General features: G+C 43.2%; 1 protein-coding gene across 1 annotated transcript; it reads right to left on the bottom strand.

Annotated features, from left to right (window-relative positions):
• Positions 1-3,280: 3,280 nt before the first annotated feature.
• Positions 3,281-7,113, bottom strand: LOC308171686 (tripartite motif-containing protein 16-like; the record flags this gene model as incomplete). The annotated part of the gene is made up of 6 exons (XM_080546558.1): positions 3,281-3,831; positions 4,002-4,061; positions 4,798-4,957; positions 5,219-5,452; positions 5,749-5,844; positions 6,538-7,113. 6 exons carry the CDS (start codon positions 7,111-7,113, stop codon positions 3,281-3,283), a joined length of 1,677 nt encoding a protein of 558 aa, XP_080402684.1.
• Positions 7,114-15,710: the final 8,597 nt, after the last annotated feature.

Here is a 15,710-nt window from a genome sequence, read left to right as displayed (position 1 = left end):
AGCCCAGTAATGACTGAATCACATTCAATCCAATGAAAAAACATAACATCTCCATTGAAGATGCTTTTTAGTCTAGGATTAGAATCAAGCCTTGTCTGTGAAACCGGCCCGATATGTTTTATCTACATTGGCATCAGGATTACTTTCTTCGAACATCCAATTAATGTTCATTATCAATTTTCATGATTTATGATGGAAGACAGGCTCGGCTCCTAGTGGTCTTCCATGTCTTAGGTGGTTAGTGTGCTTGTGTTGAGGGTCTGAGGGGCACTGGAGGTCTGAGAGGAAGGCCAGTCGGCTAGTCAGGCTGTATTTATTGCTGTATTTATTCCTCTGTGCTCGGCCACCTCAATCTCGTCGCATTGTACTGAGGGCAAGAAGCTGTCAATAAAGTGGATTTTAAAATGCAGTGTTTTTTTGTTTTCAGATTTTTTTTCCCCTTGTGTTTACTTAAACAGCACATTGTTATTGCATTTCTTTTTCATGTTTTCGTGTTTTTCCGAATTACATTTTGCACGCAGCTGATGGTCATCACCCGTTGGTGTCCTGCCTCCCTGGATGAACTAACCTGGGGGGGGTGTTCCATCAACGTCGCTAAAGGAAAATACAGGCTTATTTTGATAAATTTCGTGGGATTTATCAAAAATAAGCCTGGATTTTCCTTTAGCAACGTTGATGGAATTCCACCCAGATGTAAGAATTCAGCTAATCGGCAAGACAAGATTGTTTGGTTGGAATTAGGCCTTCAAGTCTCAAACAGTTAATATTGGAAAAAAAGGTGATGCAATAATAATAACTTTTTAAATAATAACTTTTATTTGTATAGCGCTTTTCCTGCAAACGTTGCAGCTCAAAGTGCTCCAATCATTATATCATCATAATTTTATTATTTAGTCATTTAAAGGCAATATTAAAACGATTTTTAGTCTTGATTTGAACATACTATGAGGTTGCATCCCTAATGTAAACTGGCAGTGCATTCCACAATTTGGCTGCATAAAATGAGAATGCAGCCTCACCAAATCTCTTCTTTTGTACATGTGGTACACAGAGAAAACCAGCGTCAGAAGACCTGAGAGCTCTATTGGGCTGATATGCTAGCAAGATATTCTGGTGCTGTGCCAGTGAGAGCTTTATGAACAAGCAGAAGGATCTTAAAATCTATTCTGAAGCAAAACCAAAACCAAAAAAACATTCAAGCTTTCTAATGACCATGTTTAATCGATCAGGGAATGAGATCCCTTGAAAGAAATACTTAGTTTACGAACGCTGCTTTGCAGAAACACATTTTTTGGTCTAGGCACAGGGTCAGCCATAGTCGGTGCCCCTGGAGCAATTAAGGGTTAAGTGCCTTGCTCAAGGGCACATGCAGCTCCCTCCTGAGGCAGGGATCTAACCCGGGACCTTCCGATTGCTAGCCGGCCTCTCTGACTAGGCTACCACCGCCTCCACACACCTAATGCTGATGCTAAGGCCAATCACAACGCTTGTTCTGGATTTAACGGCAGCTTACATCCATAACGTTGTAGTTCCCTCCTGGATGGTGTATTTTTATTTATACAATAGGTTGATCAGAACAAGCATTGTGATTGGCCGAGCGGCGTTCAAAGCTGGGCTTTATTTCCTGATAAAGTAACAGCTATGTTGCAGTAATATCCCTGCGCAAACACTTGACACATTTAATTATCACGTTACCTTGACACGGTAATATAAGGTAATATCGTTTTGATATTATTATATTATTGATATTGACTATAAGCGCAGGGCAGAAACCACCACAATCTATTACGCAATAAATACTAGGCATTGTTCTCTGCACATCGGGTTTGTTTTGGAACCGTTGCAATAAGGCACTAGTCCATGGTACATCATGTAACAGCTAACAATGCCCCTCAGCTGTGCCATTATTCACGATAAAGCATAGCCTCTCATGCCGTCTCTTTCATCAGACGCCAGACAAATCATTGCCGTCATCTTATCATTTATTCACCTGACATAACTGTACAGTATCACGTCTCTATTAAAGGCAAATGGGAAAGCTACATGCACTCGCTGTCCTCTTGAAAAAGATCAGCGTTATCTCTCGGGCTCTTGAGTGCTTCTCCCCTGCCTTAGACACATGCTGTTATGCCATTAAGGCTATTTTGGAGTGTCTTAATGGAAGTGGATAGGGCTATTAAGCAGCAGTCGATAGAAGAGGGCAGAATTCAGACACACAGGAAATCACACTCATACACATCTCTCTCTCTCTCTCTCTCTCTCTCTCTCTCTCTCTCTCTCTCTCTCTCTCTCTCTCTCTCTCTCTCTCTCTCTCTCTCTCTCTCTCTCTCTCTCTCTCTCTCTCTCATGCGGGCAAGCACACGCGCGAACACACACACGAGCAAAGACACATACACACACAGGAGTCAGTGGCGTACCGCAAAATCCCGAGGCCCACCCGCAAGGTGGCGGCGGGGGCCCTTTCGCAACGGAGGTTAACTCAAACGGATGTAGCGGTACATTTATTTTAAGGCTGCATATAGCCTACAGCATAGACCGTTAGTTAACCCTAACCCTACTACAGCATAGACCGTTAGTTAACCCTAACCCTACTACAGCATAGACCGTTAGTTAACCCTAACCCTACAGCATAGACCGTTAGTTAACCCTAACCCTAAATTCACAACAGCATAAGGTCTTAATGTGTGGAATCGTTGTGATGGTCTAAACATGATAAGCACTCCTTATGTAAAATAATACGAAGTAAACCAGGGTCAGTCAGTGTATTCTGTAGATCACGGAAATAAAGACAAGTTCTGTGATTTACTTCAGCTAAAGCTTAATGGCGCTGGGAGGACATCTTGTGGCCAAAATGCTGTACACCCATAGGCTGTTCTTAAAATAGATAGTATATCATATACTGTATATGTTACTGTACATGTGTACTGTACATAATAATAATCTCAAAAAAATAAATAATCTCTTTTACAGTTTATTGAGAAAACATTAAAAACAAATGTCCTATTTGCAATCATTGGATCATTCAAATAAAGATGACCCGAATCCTGGAATATGTAATAGAGGTCCAATATGACCAGATATGAGCATCCTCTCTGACTGTTGACACCATCACAGGATTGGGCTTCAATAATCTCAGATTCTAGACTTCACAGAGAGAGCTCAATCTGACAGTCAACCCTCTGAGATTCATTGAAGTGGGAAATAATTACATATAAACTCTTAAAACCAAATCACAGAGAAAGATATGTCTACAGAATAGTAGGTTATGATAAAGTATCACTCACTTATGGGGAGCTCTAATATTACACAGCTCAGCATTGGCACCCAAATTCCAATGAGGCCCAAACCCAGGATAGAGGGGCTGAGAGAATGTGGTCTGGACTCTGTGGAGGAGGGTCATTGTGTCAGAGGAGACGCTGTAGAAGGACAGAGCACCTGCCCTGTGATCCAGGTACACTCCTACTCTGGAGGACAGAGGGCCTGATACTTCAGTCTGAACATTATTGTGATGGAAAATATAACCATTATTATAGCAGCGTAACATCCAGGACTTGTGATTGGATCCAAATCTACTGTCATTACCTCCCTTTCTACTGATGTCTTTATATGAGACTGCTGCAGAAACACTCTGACCCTTCATCTCAAGTTCCACCTCCCAGTAACAGCGTCCAGACAGACCCTCTCTACACAGCACCTGATACCGGTTAGTGAATCTCTCTGGATGATCAGGATAATGCTGGGTCTGTTGCATAAATGTCACCTTCCTGTTCTCCTCAGACAGAGAGAGGAAGCTGTATGCTGTGTCTGGGTCCAGTGTGAGCTGACAGGAATCTGGGAGAAGAGCAGAGCAGAGACCAAATCAGAGAAATAAGAGGAGTCAGATATCTAGACTGTTACTGATGAGTCTCTCCCTCTCCTAGATCTCTCTAATTATATCTCAGGGTTTGTGGAGAGTATCAGAGGAGAGAGACTGTTAGCTACTTCAGGATAAAGAGACTCACATTGTAAAAACTGGGCTCTGGTCTGGGGCTCTGGTGGCGGTAAAACATCCACTGCATCCACTACAGACACACAAACACATTCACAGAGAGAGAAAACATTCACATCATATCATATTACACACACATTGTTTGGCTAATCCATGGGAGGGTAGTTCATTTGGAGGTTATTTTATTTGTTTGATTTGTGATTGGTTAAAAGTATGCATGCAGAGAGTGATTGGCTTAGATAGAAATGGGGGCGGGCTTAATGAGTGTGATCTGGGTGACAGGGGAAACGGAAGGTTAGTTGTAGAGAGAGATGGGAGTTGGTGAGTTGAGCTCTGAATGATTGCGTTTTGTTAAATCTTTTCTGTTAGTTCGTTCACTGTTTGATTGTTTACATGTACTAATGTATCAATGTGTTTTGTCCGTTTTACAATCTGTTTAATAGAGGAAGAAGGAAAACCAAATCGAATTGTGTCAAGTCTCATCATTTCACCCGTACTGCCGGAGTAAGCAGAAGATTCACCCATTCAGCTAACTAGAGGGAGAGCTGAACACACATCATGTACTGAACACAAAGTGATGATTAGGACTGTGAAAATGTTACTGAAAGTAATAGGACAAAATAATTTAAATGTGAGCATCTGGTGATAATATGTTCAATGTGCAATATAACTTGAGATAAGGGACTGATGTACTGTAAAATATGAAAGTTATACTTATGCCATTGTTTAAAAAAAAAAAGTTAAAACACATTGTCCCCTGAGCCAAAAGGTTTGCCCACCCCTGGACTAGAGGTAGAGTTTTAGCTCACCTGTAGTTGAGATCTTGGACCACTCCCCCTTAAAGATGTCCTCTAGTTTATCTTTCAGCTCAGACACAGCCTGAGTCACAACTCCAAAGTATTGAAGAGGACCCACAATGATGCTGGGTAAGGCTGAAGATACACTGGGACTGGAGAGAGACTGGTAACTCTGGAGGGAGAGGGAGAGAGAGAGAGAGAGAGAGAGAGAGAGAGAGAGAGAGAGAGAGAGAGAGAGAGAGGGGGGGGGGGGAGGGAGAGAGAGAGAGACAGAGAAAGAAAGAGAGAGACAGAGAGAGAGAGAGAGAGAGAGAGAGAGAGAGAGAGAGAGAGAGAGAGAGAGATGTGCCTGGTGAATGAATAACTGAACAGGAAGCTCCTTTCAGTGTTCCAGATGGAGGGTGTTACCTGGTTACCTGGTTACCATAGTTACCTGGAGGAAATGTATGTGATCCTCTGTGTGTGAAAGCTGCCCCAGCTTAGCGTCTCTCCTCCTCAGCTCAGCGATCTCCTGCTTCAGACGCTCCAGGAGTCCCTCAGCCTGACTCACTGCTGCCTTCTGCTGGGCTCTGATCAGCTCCTTCACCTCAGAACGCCTTCTCTCAATGGAGCGGATCAGCTCAGTAAAGATCCTCTCACTGTCCTTCACTGTTGCCTGTGCAGAGCGCTGTTAGGGGACACACACACACACACGTGACGGCACTGAACACAGACGTCAAGTTGTTGCAAACTGTTACCCTGCAATTGGAATTCTTCTGACCTGCCAACACACGTGACCGTCGCTACCCGTTGATAACAAGCTACGCTAGCGAAAAGCAAACAATTTGACAGCGTAGGTGGGAGTATTTGAACTACAGGAGTGAGTTTAGTACCTCCACACGGTTATACAAACACACACACACACACAGGGTTATACACACACTCACACACCTTCCTCTTCCTCTTCCTCTTGTCAATACTCACTGTGAGAGACTCCACAGCCTGTTGGACCTCCTTCAGCTCCTTCTCTCTCTTCTGGACTCTCTGCTGGACTTTCTGCTGACTCATCCCCAGCTGCCTCTGTGGACAAACAATGCTTTTGTGATGGAAATGCCAGATTGATAATTGTTAATGAAACACAAATCTGAATTAATCATGTGTTGAAAAAGAGAAGTCTACACTCACAACAGACTCTCCATATTGGTGCACATTAACAGTAATATGGATACCAACATTTCAAATGTAGTTTGAGATTAAAGAAAATCATGAAAAAAAGGATATGAATATTCATTTGATACTAACATGGAATTTGCAACATATGGAATAAATATATATTTCAGGAAAAGAGAAAAAATCTCCAGGGTTTTATGAATTCATGATGACTGTTTTAATCTGCCAAACTAGGTTACACCTTGACCCTATAACTCTTACAGCAAAATATCTCCTGTCATAAAATCATGGTCAACTGTTTCTTTCAATCATTAACTCACTTCAGTGTAAGAGACAAGGACATGGACTGGACTGAGCTCTATACCTGCCCAGTTCATTTCACCAACACATGAACGTTCATCTAATAATACATCTAATCTAATGATGAACCATAAATAACATTTCTCCTGTCATTCAGTCCTTCCAAAAACACTCTCCTCTCTTTATTTCTAACATCTCCTTGTTTCTCCGTCCTCCCTATCATTGATTCTCAGACAGCTGCCAGTGAGGAGACCCAGACAGTTCTACCTTTATCAGTCACCAACGAGTAGCTCTGGTTCTTACCTGCTTCTCTCTCCTTTCTGCTGCAGCTGAGACTGTATCATGGCCTTTATGTTCATCCACGGAACACAGATAACAGATACACTGCTGATCAGTGCGACAGAACATCTTCATCACTTCATCATGACGAGAGCAGATCTTCTCCTGCAGTTGTGTGGAGGCTTTGACCAGCTTGTGCTTCTTAAAGGCAGGAGATTCATAGTGAGGCTGGAGGTGAGTCTCACAGTAAGAGGCCAGACACACCAGACAGGACATGAGGGCTTTCTGCTTTCTCCCAGTGCAGACATCACACGCCACATCTCCAGGTCCAGCATAACAGTGAGCAGGAGGAGCAGCTTGGAGTCCTGTGTTCTTCAGTTTCTCCACTAATTCAGCCAGTAGAGTGTTTCTCCTCAGAACAGGCCTTGGGATAAAGCTTTCCAGACACATGGGGCAGCTGTAGACCCCTTTGTAATCATCCTGATCCCAGCAGCCCTTAATACAGCCCATACAGTAGCTGTGTCCACAGGGAATAGCCACCGGATCCTTCAGTATATCCAGACAGATCGGACAACTAACAGAGTCCATGCTCTCTGCCATGTTTGCTTCACACACTACCAGACAGAGCAGCAGAGTATCAGATAAGTTTCGTTTCTCTAGAAGTGTTTGTTGCTTGTGGGCGGGAACTATGTACTGCACCTTTAGGGGGAGTGGTGTGTGTGTGCGTGTGCGTGTGTGTGTGTGTGTGTGTGTGTGTACCCAGGGCGTGTCGAGGGGGTGGCCTGGCGTAGCACGTGCCACCCTGAAATCTGATTGGCCACCCCAGGTGCCACCCCCCTGATTGATTGGCACACAGCTGACATGATGTATATAATTTGATGTAAAGAACTCTCGCAAAAAACACATACGAAATATTGTTTTAAGTACAATAAAGCTTTATTTCTTTTAAGAACGTGTGGTGTGGATCTCCAGCAGTGCGATATCTGTTATGGAATTATGTGTTATGATAACTGAATGTGATTATTTGTGTATTGTTTGTTTATTTCTATATCGTGAGAAGTGATGTGGTGGTTATGCAAAGATACCCTCTGGGTGTTCCGAGGGGGGAATATGTAGTATATTTTTACTTAATTACACACACACATGCATGGTATGGTATGGGCCTGTCCTACTGAAAATGGGGGTTTTACGACCCTTTGTTGGAAATGGTCATTCACAAAATGGAGGACCCTAAAATGTACCTCCTGGCCTCTTCCCCTTTTTTCACACCTTGACCATCTCTACAGTGAAGGTGATAGGCCATTGTCTGTGACTGTATTTACATACTATTGATTATAAATAAGGGTGTGGGCCCAAGGGGGGGGCTCTCTCTTCTCTCTCTCTCTCCTCTGTTCCAGCACCTCTCTGTCTCTCTCTCTCTCTCTTCTCTCGGATTCCAGCACAGCTCCTCTCTCTCTCTCTCTCTCTCTCTCTCTCTCTCTCTCTCTCTCTCTTCCTCTCTCTCTCTCTCTCTCTCTCTCTCTCCTCTCTCTCTCTCTCTCTCTCTCTCTCTCTCTCTCTCTCTCTCTCCTCTCTCTCTCTCTCTCTCTCTCTCTCTCTCCTCTCTCTCTCTCTCTCTCTCTCTCTCTCTCTCTCTCTCTCTCCTCTCTCTCTCTCTCTCTCTCTCTCTCTCTCTCTCTCTCTCTCTCTCTCTCTCTCTCTCTCTCCCAGACCAGACCAGAATCCAGCTTGATATCTGTATACTTTTGTACTTTAAATAAAGAGTCATGAACTCAGAATTGTTCTTTGATTCATAACCAACAAGAGAAATTAACAACACAATCATTTGATTTTGTTATAAAAACTCAACTTAACAACTATGTTTCATGAAACCCCAACACCAACATGAAATATGACTGACCATCCCCCAATAAGAAGCTTTTCAGTGAAATATACAAGCCTATATAGGCTTCATGTAAAATAACAAAACACAAAACACACACCATCTTTCTCCCTTGGCATTTCCATTCAATTATGCTTCAGATGATTACTCCTGTTGCATTCCTTAAAATAGTGCAGTTAATCAATTTAGATCAGGGATATTGATTTATTCGGATTCCATCCTCCTGTCATATGGGGTTTCTATGGCAACACGTATTACCTTTGCTGATGTAAATGGACTGCACTTATATCATATTATATATTGCGCCTTATTCCAAAGCGCTTCACAAATTGGCCTCTCATTCAGCCATTCACACACATATTCACACACACATTCACACACCAATGGCGGCAAGCTACCGTGCAAGGCACCGGCCCGCTCATCGGGAGCAATTTGGGGGTTCACTGTCTTGCCCACGGACACTTTGACACATGGCCAGCCGGAGATCGAACCGCAGACCTTACAATCATTAGACGCTGGCTCTACCTCCTGAGCCACACCCGCCCAGATGTTGTATTAGCCTCAACTTCCCATTATCCTCCTTTTACTTTGGCATCATGGCACATAAAGTGTTAGCTTAAAAGGCTTCAGAAAGAGCATAGGTACAATAGATCAGAAGAATCTCCGTTCTTGGGTTGGTCTGATTATCCCCATCTTCTGTTTGTGGTCAGCTGGTGTATGCTGTACTTCAGTGGCGGCTGGTGCTAAAAATGTTGGGTGGGGCACAGCAGTGTTTCCTCCAGGATTTTTCACATTAGTGGCGGGGGGGTCCTCTTTCGCGCGCGCGCGTTTTTGCATAAAACGCACACTGGCTCTCAAAACAAAGACGTAATTTCACTTTACCCACGCAATACCCACTTAAACATGTGTGAGGATACGTAACGGCGTTTTGTGACAGAACTTTCACTTTCATTCATGAAATTCACCCCGTCTGTGTTACTGTTTACACAAGTACAATCACAGTGTGACAGTCAGATGGAGCATTCGGTAAACAACAACAGCAAGGTAATGCTATCAGTTGAGTTAAAGAAAACCAACTCTTACCTTTGAGGACACCAACATGAGCCGTGTTTACCCGTACCTCCGCATTATTAGTTGCACAAAATAGGCAGATTTAATTGACCATGAACATCAGAGACAGACATTACGAATGTTCATTTAAAATACTCCGGAAGCCCGGAAGTCCGGAAAACCGGAAGTCGGAAGTCCTCAGCATAATGCATTGTCTGCAATACAACTGGATATTCAGGACGCAACTTTTTGCGCCCCGGCCGCGAAATAGACACAGCCAATTGGAGCGCTGCTACAGCTCACGTGTAAGCGAAAAGTATTCGGCCTGGCATAGACATGCATTGACCGGCGCCCCGACTCCTCCCCCTATGTATTTTAACAGTGAATTTTACACACACACACAGATAAAATGTTTATTGTATTGGAGGATTTTAAATTAATGCTGATAGGCGCCGACAGAAATATCAGGCGCATTTTGTGAATAAACAATGTTTATTTTTTTTAAAAACTTTTACAAATTGCAACTAGGAAGTGAAGGTGGGGAACTAGGAAGTGAAGGTGGGGGCGGCGCCCCAGCGCCCTCTATCGGCCAGCCGCCACTGCTGTACTTGCAGAGCCCACCTGTTACTCAAATAGAGAATACTGTGCGGTACAGTACATCTATTCTGTCACCAGCAGAGGGCGGTGTTGCTCCATATAGTATAGTACAGATGACAAGCAAACACAGTCAGTAGTCAGTACAGGAAGCCTCCCCCAGGAAACACTAACATTAATATGTGTGTGTGTGTGTGTGTGTGTGTGTGTGTGTGTGTGTGTGTGTGTGTGTGTGTCGTGGGATCGTGGGATTTAAGGGTCCCGTCGGGTGTGGAATCATTGATCTGAAGAACGGACAGTCTTCTTTTTGAGGAGTAGGTAGAAGTTTCCCCTAACCGATGATCAGGTGAAGTTGGGGAGGGGTGGGGGGTGTATGGTGATCTGACCCTAGATCTGTGTTTCGGGAGTAACACCGGCTGTGCGGCACATAGATTTCTCTCACAATATACTTCTAACTAAGATCCGTTGCCTGCTGATTGTGTGTAAATCGCTACAGAACACACGTTTCTTAAAACGTTAATGCTAGCCCTATTAGGCCTATTAATTAGGCTAATGATCAGCGTGACCATATTTATGATTATGACCGTATCAGGGCTAGTGTAAGGCGATCAACTTCTCCAGAATTGATTTAATTGAGTCGTCACTTACAAGCGAGTTCGTTTAATCTCAACGAGACGTCCTTGATATAACTTCTAAGATAAAATGATCCAATCAAATATTCGGCACCACTACTGAACTGTTCTTTAAGAGAATATTTATTCGAGCACATCAGCAAACAATAGCATCAGCAAACAATAGCATTTCATTCCATGGAAAGGGGTCTTATCTAGCTTCACCTCCGCAGGCCAGGATCAGCTGGTTAACTGCAGAAGCTTCACCGGACAAGAGCCCCGTTTCGCCTTGGTGCATAGTCTTTATACATTTTCCTTAACATTTAGGGATGGGCTGTCCCTCTGGTAGGTTTTATGGTAAGCGTCTGTTTTATATCGGTATGTGGCTTTCGACTTCTTTCGGTGTCCGTGCGAGTGTGTTATCTTCTTCTTCTGACCCCCCGGTCGTTTGTCATGGTGAGAGTGTTCGGACACTCTGTTGGCAACGGTATCCTGAGCAGCCTAGTCTTGCGCGACGTTAGATACACACACATTCTAATGTTTTTTAAGGAACCAGTAAGCATATGCACACAGTTATGTTTTTAGGATGCACAGATATTTTGATAGTTATTTGGGGTGTATTCTACGTGCGTTCTAAAGCACTAATTGGCCAGTTATTTAATCTTCAAACACATTCCCTCCTGACCAGGTCTGTAGGTCCTATGTCCTTATCAGGATCGCTTGTGTAAACATCACTGTTGCCAGGCCCACAGACTCCCATGACTTGGGATTCGATTAACAAGTTAAAATACAGTATAGAAGAATAGACTTATCATTAATCATTAGTTATGATAGTATAAAATGAGTATAGGAAAATAGAGTATCATAACAGCAGATACAAAATGGTTGTTAGTACATAGGTAAAAATAAGCAATCTACAGGCGGTTTGAACCACAACACTTTCTCCCAGTCAGGAGCCCCTTCCCCCCATGTCGCTCAAAAGCAGAACCTCTCTTTTATGGTTCTGTGAGACAAATTGCCACTGTTGACGGACAGTTTATGGAGGGAGATCAAGGAGGAGTATGGTGCGCTGATGCCCAGTGTTGACACTGCAGATATGGAGCTTAATCTGTGGAGGGAGCGCAACAGGCCGCATGATACACCTGTCACCAGTGACATCCTCCAAGTTCTGAGACTAACCGCAGACTTCTACCCCAACCTGCATACTGTCATGAAGGTTCTCCTAACAATGCCCGTGTCCACTGCCAGACAGTGCGGAGCGTTCATTCAGCTGTTTACGTCGCTTGAAGACATATCTCCGGAACAGCATGACAGACAAGAGACTGAGTGGACTTGCCCTTATGAATATACATCATGATATTCCTATTGATGCGGAGGCCATTCTGCTGGAGTTTGATGCAACGGGGAGGCGCAGACTTCACTTCAAATAGGTAGGAACATTTTATGATTTTATTGCCAGTCGGTTTGGTTTGGTCTTGCTTTTATTGTTAAGTGGTGCAGCGGCTTCTGTCTGGGCTAGCCTATATTGTCACATATCTGGTCGTTGAAACGTGTATGCTGCTGTGTGTGTTGTAGGCCTAAAGTGAGTGCAAAACACTCATTTCGGTGCTAGCCTATGTATTGGTGCGCTGTCACAGTGTCACCAAATAGGCCCTTTGTTTTCCCCATGTGTTAGGTGTGCATGCGCTGTCACCTGGGCTGTTTTCATCTGTGTTTCGAGGTCGTCACGGCATAAGGGGAACGCCCACCTGTAACTGATAACAACAGCCTGAGTCCACCACTGCACACACACACCACCACCAGAGCGCCTATGTGCTCTATCTATTATTTACATCCATCAGAGAATTGTGCCTTACGTGTCAAAGTCTTTCTGGGCCCCCACCACTAGTAATAATAGTATAATGTATGTTCCATAATGTATTATAGGGGTATGTATTATTATATCTGTTAGAAGAACATCACAGTGATTCATCGGCCGCCCCCTTTGTGATTCAAATGAATAATCCTACGTACATAAAACACAAGAATTCACCCCTCAACCATCTAAGAGGAGGAGGAGGTAGAGGGATTGGGGTATTAATGTGCTAATCCTAGTCTGCTAGTTGTGCTACTACTGTGTTACTACAGTAGTATCAAGATAGATAGTTGAGTTCAGACAAATCCCTACAAAGAGACTAGGTGTTCATTGTTCAATGTTCTATGAATGTTGTTGTCTGAATATAGTTGTTGTAACCTTCTGCACTTGTAACTATGTACTTTTCACTCAAAGCAATAAATGGTTTTCTTTCAAAGAAGGTAGTAGCTGTGTGACAGTGTGATTGATTCTATCACTTCCACCCAGGATACTGTGACTGAAAACAAATCTTTCTTCCGCTGCCTGCCAGTTATTTTATCAGGTTTTTACCAAGTAATTAGTTGTTTGACAAAAGGCTGGATAGTTGCTGTGCAATCGGGTGCACTAACCGACGAGGAGACGACCCTGGGTTGGGCTTCCACAGAATTCCGTCAGAAAAAGAAAAACTCAGAGGAGAAGATTAAGCTCAAGTAAACACTGATGATTTTAATTATTTACTTAGCCACTTTACTCGATTATACTGAGCCAATTATCACTATTGCACTATTGTCATTGTTCATATTGTATTCCACCCCTGTACATTGTACCGCACATTTCAAATCTTTTATCTAGTATTTTTTGTATATATAGTTATTTTCTAATCTTGTGTCTGTACATATAATCCATGTCTGTACATATATTGGATTGACAATAAAGTTGACTTTGACTAGCCTAGTTATTCAATTTTTAGTCATTATCTTTGCATAATCGTTCTGACATGGTTTGTTGTTGTGGACGCTACCAGCTTGGAGTTGGTTGTGTAGGTCCTTTAGCTAGCTAGCTAACATTAGCATTATTGACCCATCCAGATCTAACAGATAACTGTCTGTACTTTTGGACGCTTTCATCCTGGCGGCAGTGTGAGGGGAAGGATTCTCCACAAGATATATGTAGACATCACCGAACTGCAGCTCTGGCAGCGACTTCGCTGTTTTTACTGATTGAAATACTGCGGCGGGTTCTCTATATGGATCGCAAGTGCCCAAAATGTGTAGTTTGTTCACATATCTTTGTTTTTCTTCTTTTGAGAGGTGATCTAAATAATTGTTGCTTGAAACAGGTGGTTAATGACAGGTCAGTGCTGCAGTTCTACGGAGTTTCCACTATGTTTTGGCCGCCAGGGCTCTGCGCCAGTCACGTGACTGAAAACTATGAATAGGTGATACAATCATCCAACTTGTAGGCTAGTCTGCGCTATTTCTGCGAAGTTTTTTACGTTTCTGTGCGTACTATGAAATCGAATCCTGCCGGCGCCACTGATTATAGGTATTGATATGGATACACGCATCATAATATAGTAGGCTAACATTAGCTAGATGTACTCGTAATATCACACAATTTCTATCACTCACTTGAGGTCGACGAGCGTGGCCAGAAGCTTCCATCGTCAATGTTAAACTTTCTTCTTCTTCCCCTCCTCCTACCTCTTCCTCTTCTTCTTCCTCTTCTCCTTCTTCTTCTTAGTTTGAATGGAGAGCGTTGATTGCAATTGATAGAACAAGCCAGCATAGGATTGGCTGTGGAGATGTAGCATCGGATTGGCTGTGGAGATTGAACGCCCTCCCACCTTTGCAAGTCTGCAACTCTTTTTGAGCCAAGACGTGAGATAGTGTCAAAAAGTTGATTGGCTGTAGCCCAGGTGAACGCTCTCCCACCTTTGCAAGTCTGCAACTCTTTTTGAGACAAGACGTGAGATAGTGTCAAAAAGTTGATTGGCAGTGGAGATGTAGCATGGGATTGGCTGTGGAGATGTAGCCCAGGTGAACGCCCTCCCACCTTTGCAAGTCTGCAACTCTTTTTGAGCCAAGACGTGAGATAGTGTCAAAAAGTTGTAAGCTTGTACTTGGGATTCGTAGTCTTTTTTTGCAACTACAACTCTGAATATGCAAGTCTGCAAATCTGTTTTGCACCGTTACTGTCAATATACAAGTCTGCGTATTTATGACATCAATACTTACATACAGCGTGACATTCGCGTCAACAATCTGTGTGTGCCCATACTCAGTTGTAAACATGTACAAGTTTGCAAATCTTTTTTGCAACTTCAACTCTGAATATGCAAGTCTACAAATCTTTTTTGCAACTACAACTCTGAAGATGCAAGTCTGCAAATCTGTTTTGCACCGACAACTGTCAATATACAAGTCTGCGTATTTGTGACATCGATATAACTCCATACTACTCACCTCTGTTGCTATCGGTGTTTTGTCGAATTACTTGGCCAGAAGCGTGAGTGGGAAGCCCTGTACTAGTGACCACTGCTGAGCAAAGGTCAAAACATTTACAGAACTAGGTGTTTTAAAACATCTGGCAGTTGGCAACTCCAAAGTTTTAAATATAGGTTACTGTTTCACAGAGAAGGAAACCATGAGTCACAGTCAGGGTTCGAGTTATAAGCTGAACTCTGTGGGGGTCTCCAAAATAACAGTGCGAAATGTTCTCATGCACGCGCGAATCATGCCCACACAGCGATGGGACTTACAAGTTTTAATTAGCTATAGGCAGTAGCGGATTAAGGTGGTCAGTGGCCCTAGGCTACTCCTTTGTGTGAGGACCCCCCGCCCCCATACACAAGCCTCCCCCCTCCCCAAAATATACAACTCACGAGCACCCTGCACACACACACCACTCATAATGCTTTACCATAAAACACTTAAACACTTTAATAACACAATAACACAACAGTGTTAATAATGCAAAGAATAAAAAAAAGTTCAGTGCATTCAGTTCTGTCTCTATTGCTCTCCTCTCCCGTTGTCTCTCTGTTACTGTCCTGTTGTCTGTCTCTCTGTTGCTGTCCTGTTGTCTGTCTCTCTGTTGCTCCCCTCAGCTCTAAATGAAAGAAATGAATTAGCTAATTAGTTGGCATGTAAACATATAGTTAGGGTTGGGTACAGTTTGGGTTTTATTCGATACCGGTGACAAATCGATACTTTAAAAACGGTAC

This window comes from Nansenia antarctica, assembly GCF_963989245.1.
Source record: "Nansenia antarctica genome assembly, chromosome: 16".
NCBI lineage: Eukaryota > Metazoa > Chordata > Actinopteri > Argentiniformes > Microstomatidae > Nansenia > Nansenia antarctica.
This window is presented reverse-complemented; position numbering and strand designations above follow the sequence as displayed.